The 15,434-nt window shown below is 38.5% G+C and overlaps 4 protein-coding genes across 4 annotated transcripts; 2 read left to right on the forward strand and 2 right to left on the reverse strand.

Annotated features, from left to right (window-relative positions):
* Positions 1-23: 23 nt before the first annotated feature.
* bc10 (BLCAP apoptosis inducing factor bc10) lies at positions 24-1,579 on the reverse strand. The gene is made up of 2 exons (XM_017244972.3): positions 1,306-1,579; positions 24-1,180 (listed from the first exon to the last, which is right to left on the reverse strand). Exon 2 carries the CDS (start codon positions 1,059-1,061, stop codon positions 822-824), a length of 240 nt encoding a protein of 79 aa, XP_017100461.1. The 5' UTR covers positions 1,062-1,180; positions 1,306-1,579; the 3' UTR covers positions 24-821.
* A 306-nt stretch (positions 1,580-1,885) lies between these two features.
* Positions 1,886-3,232, reverse strand: Sras (Ras converting CAAX endopeptidase Sras). The gene is made up of 2 exons (XM_017244687.3): positions 2,734-3,232; positions 1,886-2,678 (listed from the first exon to the last, which is right to left on the reverse strand). Exons 1-2 carry the CDS (start codon positions 3,146-3,148, stop codon positions 2,176-2,178), a joined length of 918 nt encoding a protein of 305 aa, XP_017100176.2. The 5' UTR covers positions 3,149-3,232; the 3' UTR covers positions 1,886-2,175.
* A 375-nt stretch (positions 3,233-3,607) lies between these two features.
* ScsbetaG (Succinyl-coenzyme A synthetase beta subunit, GDP-forming) lies at positions 3,608-5,453 on the forward strand. Its single transcript, XM_017245073.3, has 4 exons — positions 3,608-3,798; positions 3,885-4,014; positions 4,084-4,183; positions 4,351-5,453. Exons 1-4 carry the CDS (start codon positions 3,748-3,750, stop codon positions 5,318-5,320), a joined length of 1,251 nt encoding a protein of 416 aa, XP_017100562.2. The 5' UTR covers positions 3,608-3,747; the 3' UTR covers positions 5,321-5,453.
* A 166-nt stretch (positions 5,454-5,619) lies between these two features.
* Positions 5,620-7,757, forward strand: sinu (sinuous). The gene is made up of 2 exons (XM_017245074.3): positions 5,620-6,453; positions 6,516-7,757. The coding sequence occupies exon 1, from the start codon at positions 5,713-5,715 to the stop codon at positions 6,442-6,444; it is 732 nt and encodes a 243-aa protein (XP_017100563.1). The 5' UTR covers positions 5,620-5,712; the 3' UTR covers positions 6,445-6,453; positions 6,516-7,757.
* Positions 7,758-15,434: the final 7,677 nt, after the last annotated feature.

Raw genomic sequence — 15,434 nt, forward strand, 5'->3', positions numbered from 1 at the left:
CATTTAAAAGAAAACAACAAGAATTCGTAGCATTGTTTAAAGTTTATTTTTTGTGCCTTTAGACATTCTTTCGTTTTGTTTTCGGCTCAAATCATACAAATTCGCAAAAATCGAACAATATTTATAGTAAATGGTTTTTTTACGCATTTATCGTTTATACATTATCTTTTTTGCTCGTCTCTCGTTTACAGTTTATGTATATAATTTATATTTTGATCAGTGTAAGTTATATGTACAGTTTTTGCATGTGCACAAGTCAGGGAAACAACCGATGTCAGAAGTAGTTCCCTCTTTACAATTATAATTACAATATAATTGTATATTTAGGTAAATTAACATATATGTATGACTAATCGTTAGTTGCATTGACGAGTGGGTTAAATAGGGCTGTTGATTTTTTTCTTTTATAGGGCTTGGGTGGGGCGATATACAATACATTTTCGTAGCGTTTCGTAAAAACTAAATTCGTCTAAGCTTTTAAAACAAAACACACATTATACATAACCAAATGAGTTATGGGCTGCTTAAGGAAACAAAATACGGATTTCTACACACACTTTTGTTCCTGGTCGGACTCACTCATCACTTGTATCACTGATTTTCGATTTAGTCAAGTTTCCTTATCCCATTTCTTTCTGCGTTCCCGATTATCCTTCTCGATTAAAATATATTTTTGTTTTGTTTCTAGGATGTAAAGCTGTAACAACGCTAACGTAACTCAATATTATGGTATTTACGATAATTAGCACATGTCCCCTGTCCTCTCCCTTCGACTACGACTATAGGGCTTGGATCAAGATAAGGATGGCAGGAGGATCCCCTTAACCATTCTCGCACTGGTGACCCTCACAGTTGCCCCAGAAGATACAGTTTCCGACGCCGCTGTAGCAGATCAGTGAGACTGCCGTGAGGAAGACCAGACTGCAAATCGTGCAGGGCTTGCGTTCCAAAAAGAATCCAACTAGGTATAGAACTATAAACATCACATGCGTCTCCATTAGCGCCGGGTTTGTGGGCTTCGGTATCAGCAGTACGGGCAGCAGACATTGTAAGCAATACATTCTGCGGTCTACCACGGGGTGTGGTGTGGGTGGGCTCTTGTTTGTGCGTGTAAAATTATATATTATATCCGTATCATCAACACCCCGTCGTCCCGAACGTTGACGTGGACTTTGGCGGCCTGCAAAACGGAAGGGGCGGTGTTAAATTATTCTATAATTACTATCAACTGTAGTCCTGGGCAAAGACCCAAGAGAGTCACCCCGGGTCCGTGGTGGGGCCGCATCCGATCGGAATAGGTCTTACCTCTTCTCGGATCCTCCTGCCGCTGGCCTTGGGGTGTTCTTCTGTTGTGTCGCTCTCAGTTGTGCGCCGTGTGAATTATCACATAATAAACAAAGATCATAACAGGAAAAGACAGAAGTTGGCTGAATATAGGAAACTGGAAGTCCACTAGTCCACACTGTCCATGTAGGCTGGCAACGCGTGGGATTAGAACAGATCTAGGCTGGATTTCCTATTTTAGGTCAGTTGTAAAAATTAATGCCAAAATCTCTAAACATTGTGAGCTAGAGGTGGAAGAAGTTCGATAAAAACCAGCGAAGAAAACTTTGCAGCGCCACCTGGGGGAATTCCCTAATGCTGGTTCCAGTTGTAAATTGAATAATTTCTCCCGCTCTTTTTAAAATTTCATTTTAATAAATGTATAAAAAAAATTAAATAACTGGTTTTACAACGCAGTTCTTTTTTTCCCATAAAATTTATAAATTAAGTATAATTCAAAGAAAACCCCTTATCTAAGCACTAGATAAGAAACCAATACAAACCTACATATTGGGTAAACAATATACCCACATAGATAAGGCTTTAAAGAAAGTACTACAGCTAAGTACACCTCTGCTTTATTAATATTTTATCTGCATTGAAAACGATAATAATCTTAAATAAATGCACCTAAGTAAAACTGTATTGTTACTAATTTAGTGTGATTAAGTGAACGGAAGACATTCTGCAGTATCCATACATCTATTTATGGTTTCCAGTCATTATATTTTGATATGCTATTAATAACTAGGCATGATGAATTTATGAAAACAAATATACGTCCATAAAACAAGTTATATGGCAACGGTAGATTAACAAAAAATAATTTAGCTACGACGCATCCGCTGCGGTCTATACATTCCAATATAGAGTGTTGCGGTATATGGTTGGATCAGTTGCCAAGGGCAACAAGAATATCCAACCCACAAACCCAACTATATACAATACAATGGCTATTACTCGACGCCACAGGTCCTGCTGCCACAAATCCTGAAGATCCGGCAGACCCATGTGGTTACAAAAAGCGTGGACTAAAAACGGAGCCACCACATGGCCAGTACGGGCAAACAAAAATGCGGAATAGAATCCAAACAATGTAGTATAAATAAACTGGAACAATCCGATGAGCAGTGCTGTGCTCAATTCCACTCCCAGACTCAGACGCTCGGCAATGTGATGCAGATGAGCCACGCCAAAAAATAGGGGGGTTATGAAAACTGCCGCCACAGGTGAAAAGCTCTGCAGGATTAAAGGCATCATGCACGCCCGAAACACAAACTCCTCGGTTAGTGGTGCCATTATATGATTGCGTACCCATATTATGCTGTTAAGGGATCCACGCCAGTAGTCCAAATCTGAAATAAAACTTTCTTAGCAAATTCTCTTTTAAAGACAAACTCAATTACAAACCAAAGTAGGACCGTATGGACTCGTTCTGCATGTTTACGAAAATTGGCCCGAGGAAAAGTAGCACCGTGAGGGCATAGGGTATCAGTGTGGCCTGCCACAGTCCTTCGATCCGGAAGCCTAGAAGTTTGGCAAATGGCTCCCGGTGAAGCAGCTCCGGCGATGAAAAGAAGTAAACGAATATCGGGGCAATTAACATAACCACTGAGACGCTGGCGAATCTTCGTTTGATCGTCGAGGGGTGATCCCGGTTGTGTTTGGTGCTCCAAATGTAAAGGCTTCCCACGTATAGCACAGCCAGGACGAAGCAGCAGCTCACTGAGGTGGTTATCGGGATTTGGGGAAGTGGCAGGGATTGTGTTTGCTCCATGGATGGCGACATGATGGCTGCGGCTTCTTTCTCACTCATATTAGACATTTAAAATCGTTGTATATTCGTCATTCTCTGGTATCCAAAAGAATTAGTAAAAGTACACAACATCAGCTGTTTTCACTAGGGCTGTTGATAATATAAAAAAAATATCAATTTATCGATATTTCTTGTCTAAAAATTTTCAATTCAAAATAAACTTTAAAAAATGATTCATTCTTAATACGCTAATTGAAAATAAGAAGGATTAAATATATACAAATTATATAAAATATCATTGAATATGCTTTGAAGAAAAAGAATTTGCAATCATTTGTTTTATACTTTCAGGTATCAGATAAAATTCTTGAAAATATATGTTTGTAAGTAGTAAATATTATTAAATCGAACTTTAAGACTTTAATAAATAAAAAGAATAGGGAACAAACTCAATAAAATTTAAACTTTCCCGCTCTTATGACTTCTATATTTCTTGGTATTCACATTTTGAAAAGCTATGGTCGCACTTATTTGTGATAAGCAACGTGCGGCGGCGGCGATTTTCGGTTGTTTTTTGAAACAAATATTGCTTGTGTTGTGGGCTGGGGCACTCAATTAAATTCATAAATCGATTATAGAAAGTCGGAGACCTCCGAAGAATATCAAAGATGTCGTTTTTGATGAAAGCAGCCGCCACAGTGCACAGAATCGCTCATAAGGTTTCCCCCTGCCATATGTTAAACTCTTCGGAGAGGAGAAGTTGTTTTGACCTTTGTCTTCTCTTTGTTTATCTTTCAATGTTCAGGTGCCCGTCCGCCATCTGAATCTCCTCGAGTTCCAGAGCAAAGATCTCCTCCAAAAGTTCGGGGTGGCCATTCAGCAGTTCAAGGTCTTGGACAACTCCAAAGCCGATGCAGATGTGGTGAAAAGTTTTGGTAAGCAAGAGACCATGCCGGTGTTTATGTAATCTTTGGTCTAATTGATGTTAAATGTTTTTTTTATAGAGTGCCCGGAATATGTGGTCAAGGCGCAGATACTCGCCGGGGGGCGTGGCAAGGGAACATTCGATAATGGATTCAAAGGCGGCGTGCATATCACCACAGAGTAAGATAAAAAGAGGGCTTTCTGGTTTTCGTATCTAAAAGTTATTAAAATCGATTTATTAACATTTTTGTTTTTATCATGAAAATGAGAGCATTTTACTGAAACCAGAATGTACCCCCAAACACAACTGATAAGAGTATTATTATAATTAATTTTACTTTCGGCAGCAAGAGCGAGGTGCTTTCGCTCAGCCACAAGATGATTGGCAATCGACTGATAACCAAACAGACGCCCAAATCTGGAATTCTTGTCAACAAGGTCATGGTGGCCCGCAGTGTCAACATCACCCGGGAGACTTATCTGTGCATCCTGCTGGATCGCGAGCATATGGGACCTGTTCTGATTGCTTCCCCGGCTGGTGGCATGGATATCGAAGCCGTGGCAGAGGAAACCCCCGAAAAAATCAAGACTGTTCCGCTCGACATTGGCAAACCCATTCCAGAAGCAACGCTGATTGAAGTGGCCAAATTCTTAGAGTTCAAGGGTGATGCTGTCCAGCGCTGTGCCGACGAAATCCAGAAACTGTATACCCTGTTTAAGTCGGTAGATGCAGTGCAGATTGAGATCAATCCTCTTGCCGAGACGGACAAGGGAGAAGTTATCTCTGTGGATGCGAAGCTAAATTTCGATGACAATGCCCAGTTCCGGCAAAAGGACATCTTCGAAATGGACGTCACCGAAGAGGAATCCGATCCCCGAGAAGTGGAGGCCTCCAAATATAATCTTAACTATGTGGCCATGGATGGAAACATTGGGTGCTTGGTGAATGGCGCTGGACTGGCCATGGCCACCATGGACATTATAAAGTTGAATGGCGGTGAGCCAGCCAACTTCTTGGATGTGGGCGGTGGTGTCAAGGAGGATCAGGTGGCCAAGGCTTTTGAGATTCTAACCTCCGATCCGAAAGTCAAGGGAATCTTGGTCAACGTTTTTGGCGGCATTGTAAACTGCGCCACCATTGCCAATGGAATCGTGGCTGCCTCCAAGAAACTGCAACTAAATGTTCCACTCGTCGTTCGGTTGGAGGGCACCAATGTGAATCAGGCTCGCGAAATCCTCAAGAATTCTGGGCTGCCCATTCAGACGGCCAGTGACTTGGACGATGCCGCCCATAAGGCGGTGGCAGCTCTTAACTGAGATGGAATTACAAAAATGGGGAAAATGTCTTCCAGATCATCGCGACGCACATTTTAGCATTTACAATGGACAGGCCTTTTAAATCTAAGTTTTAAAAAAGACTATATTGGAAATATATTTTATTTTTAAATAATTTGGTATTTTTAGTTTTTTTTAAAAACTTAATTTTTAAGAAATTCGAATTCAGTTTGACTTTATGAGTGGCGCACCCAAGCGGTCGGCAGAGGAGATCAAAACAGAGTTACCGTCTGCCGACTAAGCCCGATTGTGTTGCCAGCCCTGAGCTCTATCGATAGCCAGCTTAAGACCGATTGTCAGTCCACACCCAAAGCCAACAGCCAAACAAACATTTCCGAAGGAAATCATCAAAATTTCCATTTCTAAATCAAAGCATGCAAAAGTCGTCTCACTTTGCACGCGAGGATTCCCAGGAGCACCTTCCCACCAACCAAAATACCGTCAACATGAAGCGCCACACCCTGTCCGGAAGTTGTGGCGTTGGCGTCTTCGTGTTCGCCTTTGCCTTCATTGTGATTGCCTTTGCTACGCCCAGCTGGCTGGTCAGCGATTACCGCATCACAGGAGCCAAGCTGGACCGCCTGGGGCTGTGGGTGAACTGTTTCCGATCGCTGCCAGATGTGAATGATAACAGCCAGCGGAGGTTCTTCGTCGGATGTCGTTGGGTCTACGATCCCTTCACCACGGGTTACGACGAGATCCGTGGCTTCCTCTTGCCTGCCTTCATGATTGCCACTCAGTTCTTCTACACCCTGGCCTTCATAGGAATGCTCCTCAGCGCTATTGGTGTCCTGGTCTATTTCCTGTGCGCTGGTCCAGATCAGAAGCATTTTATAACTCTGATCCTATCCGTGGGGTACGTACTTCTAGGTTCTGGCGTAAGTGCAGCCATAGCAGTCATTGTGTTTGCCTGCTTTGGCAATCGGAACGGCTGGATGCCCGAGCACGCGAACAATTGGTTTGGCTGGTCCTTCGTCCTCGCCTGCGTGGGCACTGTGTTCACCCTGGTGGCGGCCACTTTGTTCCTTAGCGAAGCCCATGTCCAGAAAAGGAAGCGATTGCAGTTCAAAGAGTCGCAGACTCGATTCGAGTTGGTTCGCGGATAGTCGCCTAGGGTGAGTACGAAAAGTATCCAAGCCACGGCCATTCGCTTAACCTTCCTCTTTGTCTTTTGCAGCCGCTGTAACCTAGCACACATGCACTAAGGAAAAACAACACATTCAGAACAAAATAACAAAAAACATTCCGTCCCACGAAGAATTCTCACCCTAATAATTACAGACAAACTTCTCCAAGTCGAATAGTCAAAAGACAAACATTCTAAAATGAAATATGCACAAAGTACTCCTCATTAGTATCCGTGACTCACTTAAAAGCCAATTCCGTCCATATGAGTCGACGAATCATAGAAACTTTTACATTATAGAATGTAAATGATCAATGTTATTATTCGTAAAAGACATTACTTATCAAAATTTGGAAATGCTTTAAATAATTGAAAAAGTTTATATTTTATCGCAGAATTGTGAAAATTATTGTAACGTCTTTAATCGAATTTTAAAATTCAGTTTTGGAGAAGTTAGTCTGTAAGTAGTTTTTAGATTAAAAGAAAAGTTTATGCAATTTACAGAATCGACACACCGCATCGTAAGCTTTCAGTTTTTGGTACTTATAATTCATCCATCCAATCGACCAGAATAGTTCCAAACGAAGACTGAATGTTTTCCCTAAAAGAATCACTTTTCTGCACAAGACAAAAACGAAATGATACGCTCAACCAAATGACTTATGTTTGTAGAGTATACAGCCAGATTTGCATAATGATTTTCGCTCAATTAACGCCCAGAGACAACAGACGCCACCCCCCAACAATTGTAGTTTTATTTTTTTTTTGTTGTAAAGTCGCAGGCTTGTCGGAACTAGCAACAAAATCTTACACTCGTGCCTTAATTAGAAAGAACTGTATTTTGGTATAGTTTATAGTGCCTAAAAAAAAATTATTGTTAGAGACCTGATCGACTGACCTGCGACAATTCCCTCCACACATTGGATTGCATAAACTTCTGGTAAGCTAGTGCCTTAGTTAAGTGACACGGCGAAAGCTAAGCGAAATACGTCCACTATTTTTAAGAAATAACGAAACATTCCGTCTTTTACATGTGAAAATTGAAAACGTGTTGCCTTCTTTTAAAGGCAACTAGATCTGTATTAATATTTATCAATCTTTTTGCACGATGCTTTACAAAATCTTCAATTTGTAACATATTCTAAACCAAGAATTAAGCAATATCTTAGAAGAAAAAAAAACACACATCTTTTTACCCCATATACAATCATATTTGTAACATTTGTATTATGTACAAACGACTTTTTTTTAGCTAAAGCGAAGAAAAATAAAGTTTTTATTGTATACAACATATATGAGTGGTGCCTTGCATCTTTTGTGCGAGTTCAAGGCAGTCTTGGGTCTAAGCCGAGACGGCACCTAACCCAAACAATGAATCTGCTCCCAAGTCGCAGCGGTGCATTCGATTTTTCCCATGGCGCCTGCATCCGAAGCGGGTAAACTTTTTATTGTCGTCTTTTGTATGCCGGTCGCTGAGGCAATGGGTCGCCTCGGTCGGATATGGATCGGTTCACTGGAGTAACAATTGATATGCCAACAGATGGTGGGCTGCGCCGCGTGTCGGGCCTACTGCGATTACGAAGTCAGCTTTTTGTGTTGGATTATTCATAATTGACGGGTGAATAATAAAGGAATTGTGTATTAGGACACCCATCACCCTAATTGTATCGGGTGTTTTACATTTATGAAAGACAACGTTGTTTAATATTTAAAGAGCTCTTTTGATGATATTATTCCTGATTTTCCTGGAGTGATGGTTTATATCTTAAAATCTATATTCATTTTTGAATGAATAATTAATAAGGTTTTAAAATGAAACGGTGTGGACATAATCTTGTAATAAAAGTCTTAAAAGTTCAAGGTTGAAAGATTGTGGCATATACAAAGGTAAGTTGAAAAATATATATATATAATTAATTCCTAAATAATTTAGATAAAACCAATTTTTAATAAATACTTAAATAGAATCATAAACGGTCTTAAAAAATGTCATTATTAAAAACGGAAACTATTACCAAACGAATCAAGTTTAAGATAAGCCCACCACTTAGTATAAGCGACAAAATAAATCACTAAATTAGTTCATCTTTGACGAGGTCACTTTCAAGTCTCAAGTCCTACAAAGTTCACTTGATTAATTGAACAGTTTTAAAAATCGATATCAATATTTGAGAGGCGAAGGCTTTCAGCCACCGGCCTTTCAAAAACTCACAAAGGTATTAGATCATTTTGTCAACAATATGGCGCCCGGCTCAGGCTAGCACTTAAAAAGTCTTTTAAATGGTAACCATAACAAAATGAAATATATTAATTTATCTGGCTTATAAAGGCATAATTAGCAAAACAAGTGGTGAGATATCTGAATCATCTGAAAAGTCCCCGCCTACACATTTGTGACCCCACTTGGCATTAATGGCATTCAGGGAAGAGACGGAAAGAAAAATGGATATATTTTTGGAATTGAAGGAGGACTTGGTGAAGCGTGAAATCTGACTGAAGATAGTTCGGATTGATGGATGGATTAAAAGATTCGGTACAGATCTGATTAGCACGAACTGAATTTGATTTAAACCGGATGCCTGCCCCATGACTCGATTGACTCAGTCAAACGGCCTTGGGGGGGAAAAAAAACTGCACAAAAATATGTGCTAAACGCAAATTTATTTACGGATTTCATTATGGCCAGCATATCGAGCGGGAAGGAACATCTCTATGCATCCGTGACCTCACACGCCGTTAGCCTGACAAAAATAAAGCCGCTTACTTCAATTATTACACGGAACGGATTAAGAACTTGGAGGCAGAGGCAACTTGGCTTAAACAAACCGATTCTCAGGGTTCTTTTGATTTTTGATTGACGTCCAAATTCGAAATCCACCTTTGGAGCAGTTTGTTGATTATATTTGATTTAAGAGAGACAGTGTAATTAAAAATGTTCATGGGAAATTAGCATGATCGGAAATTATTCAAAATATATGTTTTTATATAATAATTCAAACATTTATGCGAGGGAAATAAATTAAAACTAATATAAATAAATACATTTTATAAAAAGGAGGAATTAAAAGAAACGGCGAATAAATTTCTGCTTAATTTGTTTAAAGAGGTTTCAAGATTTTCCATTTGCATAAAATTCCGCCACGACAGTGGATACAGTAGAACACGATGAGAAGAACCAGAATTTGAAGTTAATTTTCGAGCCAAAGACGAGAGACGAGGCTTCATTAACAAAAGGCAATATACCTGTTCTTAGGCGCTGGCCAAAGATTAATTGCCATCGCTTTGGTCACAATGAAGCATTTTGCATAATATTTTCAATCAAACGGAGCGTCAATGAACGTATTAAGTATTGAAATTAAAAGTTACCGGAGATTTATTTGGTATTTTGTTTTTCGGGGGAGAAGAAAACCGAGAAGCCTCAAATCGAAACCGAGAGTTTGCGCCTGCGATTACGCAAAGGTCTCAAAAATAAACTGTTTATAATAAATAAGCTATGGCCGGGCCATTAGATTGATTACTATTTGCCACACGCAAACTTTCCTCAAATCCACTCTTTTTTCTTGATGTTTCTGTCGGTTATTTTGTTAAATCTATAAATATTGATTGAGTCTGTGAAGGTCAAGTTTGATTTGGACTCTGGAGACGGGCTCATTAAAACTTTATGGACACTTGACGGTTTTTATTTTATTTTCAAAATAGAACATCTTTTATGACGCTTTACACAAATTGGCATTAAGCATTGGAAACGACTTCTGCTAGATTAACTTGTCCAGCTTTATGTTGCTCATCAAAATTTAAATGCTTTCCTTTCTGGTATTCTGATCTCAAACGATTAGGTAGACATTTTAAAGCTTGTACAGGACTGTACAAATGATCTTGATCGGTTTGTTTCAATCGTGGCCTGTAGTTTTGCTGACGTTAGTAATTAATGAGGAATTTATCTAAATTCTTGTTTTTTGGGTATTTTTAGTACGCATGTATCTCTAAACGAGATTAGCATGCTTATAAAAGTTTCATAAGGATTGGATAGTGTGCAAAAAAAAATAAAGCAAGTTTGCATCATGAATATGCAATCGAAAAGTTGAAACATTTCTTTATGGAGTTGAATGAAATCCATTGTCTGGCTTGTTCTAACTGGCGAAACGAAAGCGGAACGATTTTTAAAAGATTTTTTGTATATATTTTATAGAACCACACCTTTTTTTAAATGGCCAATGGTAGATGACCATATTTAAAGGCCAGTAATTATATATATTCCCGAAAGCTTATGCAAATTTTATAAACATGTTCGATGAAAGTTCTTTCCAAACGAAAAGTAAAAGTCTTTCTTTAGAAATTGAGAATTTGTCTGGTTTTTGTTTGCGACGACTTTCGTTGAAAGTAAAAGCATATTTAAGCAGATTAACGCTTTTCGATGTTTTCTTTTCAATTTGTTCTGCTTGAAAACTTTTGTTGTTTCCCCTTATGATCTCATCACGTTTTACATGTCAGTTTTCCAATTTTTAGCCAAAAATAAATCACCAGCTTCAGCAGACCACCCGCAGATTAGACCATTCAAAGTCTCACCTCAAAATTGACACCACCTTTAGAATAAGTATACGACGGGTTGTGCGTCAGCAAGTTCCTTGAACTTCACACAGTTACCTAAAATAGATGGACGTGGCAGGGCGGGTCGAGTGAGACAGTTTGGTGGCTTTTAGTATAGTATAGAATATTATATCACAGCATAACCAGTATCCTCGTTCTTGCCATAATTCTGTCGACCCGATAGATATTATCATTCAAATGGCCTCACCAATCCGGACCCGCAACATTTGCGTCATAAAAATAGTGTGCTGAGCCATCAGATCATTAGATATGCTCCCAAACCGAAGAGGCTTGTGTCTGCAGATAGAACCGGAGACAATGCCATAACTTGTATGTAAAAGACACTAATATAACACTTTCAGATAAGAAACTTGTCTGAAAAATATTCGAGAAAGAAAAGTGCCATTAACACTCTATAGTTTGCTATGGAAATATGAATGTTCGGATCGTGTCGCGCTCTTAAAACCGCACTAAATTGATTTCAAATTCAAATTTATGCGCACACATTTCGCCCGAATCAAATCGGCAATATTTTGGCAAACAAAACAAGCTACCAAACGAACATTTGATTAAAATCAAAAAAATAAAATAGAGAATGTGGTTTGGTTCTCGTCCGCCTATCGTAAAAGTTCATTTGCTTGAATTTGTTCTTGATTAGGGGTTTTTTTAGATTCGATTTATATTTTTGCAAGATTTTTTATGATCTGATTTAAAGTGAGCTTTGTGTGCTAATGACGAACATGAGAATGGACCAAAAGTTGCCTAATTGAATTATTTCTATGCTAATTTTTATTTTTCCCCCTCGAAATAGATCGTAAATGTTTGGTGTTGTATTATATTTTATGTGATTTTGTTTCTCTGCTCCCCATTAATATCAAAATGTGGCACCCGAGCTGGGCAAATATATCAACTTCTTGGGCCGCTAAAATGTTGCTTAATTTGGTACTCTTCTTTACTTTAGTTAAGATTAATGCTTGTTTTTATTTGTGCGAAAGCTCAATGCCACTGGTTTTATTTAGCTTCGGCTTAATTCCATTTTAAGGTGGTTTTGGGCTTGTATTTCCTGGCCAACGAACAAATATGTGACCAGCCGCATTATATTCCGATAAATCACAGAAGACATAAAACCTAAATGAGCGGGTGCGGTATTTGAGAGGCATTTGAGATTAATCAAATCTTCAAATTTTGTAAACAATCATTGAACTTTCTGGCATCGAATCTTGAATGTTAGGACACTAAACTTGAAACAACATTAAGTTGCGGGTCAGTTTCGAGGTGCCTTAATTTGGTGTCATAATTCAAACAAATGCCTCGCTCTTAAGTTAATAAATATTTATAGTTTTAAGGCTCGGATGCCTCGCAATAAATATTGAACAGACTTTGGCAAATAGCCGACATAGGCATCGGTTAAAGTGTATCTCGAAATCTTTGGCCAATTGAAACGGAAGTGAGAAATCAAAGCTAGTCGGAGGAAACAGATAAATTTCGCTGGGTGTTGACAGTCGGCGAGTCATAGGTGTATTGATTGATTGCAACAAGGTGAAGGAAATTTGTTTGCAGTTTTGTCTGACCATGTTTCACCTTGGATCTTGGCCCGCCCCCTAAGTTGTCCACAAAGACGCACACACAGTTTGACAGTCGATACAAGATGTTTAAATTTTCTCTGTGTTCGGCCACAATTTGTATGCAAATTATTTCGTTAGGTCCATCGGCAGGTGCTACTAATCTTTACCTTGGCCAAAAGGTGGAAACAAGTTGTTGGTGTCTTACTGATAAGATGGCCGAGCTTGTTAGTTGTTAGTTGTCCAAACGCCCAAGACAATTGTGGGCTGTCATTTCGAACCCGTCATTTGTCTCGCTATTATTTCAATTTTTAATTGGCCGCGAATTCTTGACCATAGTCGTGAAATTCTCACGAATTGAATGATGACCAAATACTAACTGGTCATAGGCCTGCTATTCTTCTGATTAATATAGTTTTGACTAATGCATTTTTAATGAAACTCCAAGAGTGACATCACAGCAAATTGGTTCGTCAAGCAATTTATAATGTGCCAGAAGTTCAAAAAGAAGTCGAAGTAATTGTAGCCACGTTTTCACAAACTCGCGACAACTCTTTGAAAATGCCATAAGAATTTTATGAAATAATTAGGGATTCATATTCAAGTATCTCAGCTTGTTAAACTCGGTACTGTCATTCTGTAAGCGGATGTAAATGTATCTACGCATCTGCATCTGTGACGCATCCGACTTTGCCTTTCACTTTAGGCCGCCCCTCCAGCCAAAACGAGAAAAAGATTCTCCTTTCAACAGCAGCCTGACATTAAAGGATTACTAGGGCGTTTTTTTAATCAAGAAAATTTCGGGGAGCATGCCAGCAATGAACTCGAAAGATACGTCCGGGAATGCTCAGAGAACATCGCTGGTTGATTTAATTTTGCTAACCACAAATATGTTGGAAAAATGGAAATTTATATAATAAAATTTATAAAATAAAATACATTAAAAATGTTCTATCTATATTTGAGAAATTCTGATATTTTAAAAAGTAACTTAAAGAATAAAATGGTCTATATAATTTCACAAAAGCTTGAAAAGTTCTCTGAGTGTTGGCCAAGAGTCATCAGATTGCACAAGGGCATCGGGGCAATGTCGTTCAACTTTTCGGTTACATAAGCATCGATGCGTGCAACCCGAAGACGGAAGCAGCTGCGAATGCAAGGGTTATACCAGCATCCAGTATCAAGGTCGACGCGAATGCAACATGCAACATGGCCAGGGATCAAGGGACTTGCCCTGCGAAACATGACTCATGGCTGGATATTCATCCCATTCGCATGAACGATTTATGGTTACGATCTGGAGGCACCCTCGCCTTCCCAGCTTCATCACCGTCATCGAATCATCGAGACTCTTGACTCAGAGCCATTGACTTTTGGTATTTTGTAGGAGACTCTGCTGCTGCTGCAACAAATTGATTTTTTGGTAGGCTTTCTAAATTTGGCGTTTCATGTACAAAAAACTGAAACCAGCAAGCAATCTTGGCCATTGCGTAGCTGCCTCTGATTCTTTTTGTTCGAGCATGAAATATCGATCTTGGGTTAAAGTTGCTCAGCTTTTCGTTATTTCTTTTCTCGAATCGAACTTGACTGGGGCTTGTTAAAAGCATATCTTAAATGCGATATATCTATTTATATTTGATTTCTTGATAGTTTTGCCAGCTTATGAATTTGATTAACAAAATTCAACTTGTTTTGCGACTGATGATAGCTAAAATCTTTTCGGTTTGGGGTTTTGTTCTCTCAAAGGTCGTCCAAAAACCACAAAAAAATAATACCCATGTATTGTGTGACTCGGTCTGGTCATAAAGATAAAATTTTGTGTGGGCTAAAATTTTGCAAAATGGAAAAAAATTTAAAATTTATTTCACTTCCACACATACCGTATTTGGCTTAAATTCCATTTAAATATATAAAATTTCTTTGTCCCTTTTTCACAGATCTGGAAATCGCATTGCCCACTTTATATTCATTTTGTTGTTGTCTGGCCATTTTTTTATTTCGAAATTATGTTTAATAATTTTACTGTCAATGAAACGCTGTCAAAAATGCATTTACATATGAAACGAAACAAGAAAAAAACTTCAGTCTTAAATGTTTCATTTTTTTCTCGTTTTTCTTTGCTCCGGTTAACATCGCGAAAATAATGCAAAAAAAAAATAATGATGTTAAAAACGCTTTGAGAATGTTGAAGGATATACCCAGATTATTCAGAGATGTCAAGGTCGTTGGGGGGGATTCGTGGCTCGTAATGTAAAAGGAATGTTGAGAACGAGTTAATAATAAAATTTGTTAATCCGTTGACCGAATGAAGATTTAAATTTGCCTTAAATTGCCGTTGGCAAAATATTTTCCCCTGTTTTTAAATTTTCAGCTAAGCCCACGTATATAGATATATTTAAAAAAAGAGCCCCAGCTGCGTTGGTTTCTTGCATGCTGTGCAGAAATTCGATAATTTTAAATGCCCTTTTATAGGGTATACTAATAATGTTAAAAGTATATTATTTTTAAAAAAATTTATAAAATTTCGCCTGAAATATGAAATTATCTTTTCTTGAGAATCAGACAAACGGTTTTGTAAACTTATTATTAAACAAAGTTTTCTTAGGGCATTGCACTTTCAGTGTTTTTTTTTTCAATTTCATTTTTTATTACAGAAAATACTTATACATTGTTTTTATTCCGAGGGTTTAGACCTTGACTTAAGCATTGTCGTTAAATTCATCCTTTTTTATGCCCCAGAGCGAGGAAGCTGATTATTTTCTGTGTCAATTGCCATCTTCAAGAGCAGAGCTTAAATTGTTTCTCCCTTTTTTTTGATGCA

Source organism: Drosophila bipectinata, chromosome 3L (genome assembly GCF_030179905.1).
Source record: "Drosophila bipectinata strain 14024-0381.07 chromosome 3L, DbipHiC1v2, whole genome shotgun sequence".
In the NCBI taxonomy this organism is placed as follows: Eukaryota; Metazoa; Arthropoda; class Insecta; order Diptera; family Drosophilidae; genus Drosophila; species Drosophila bipectinata.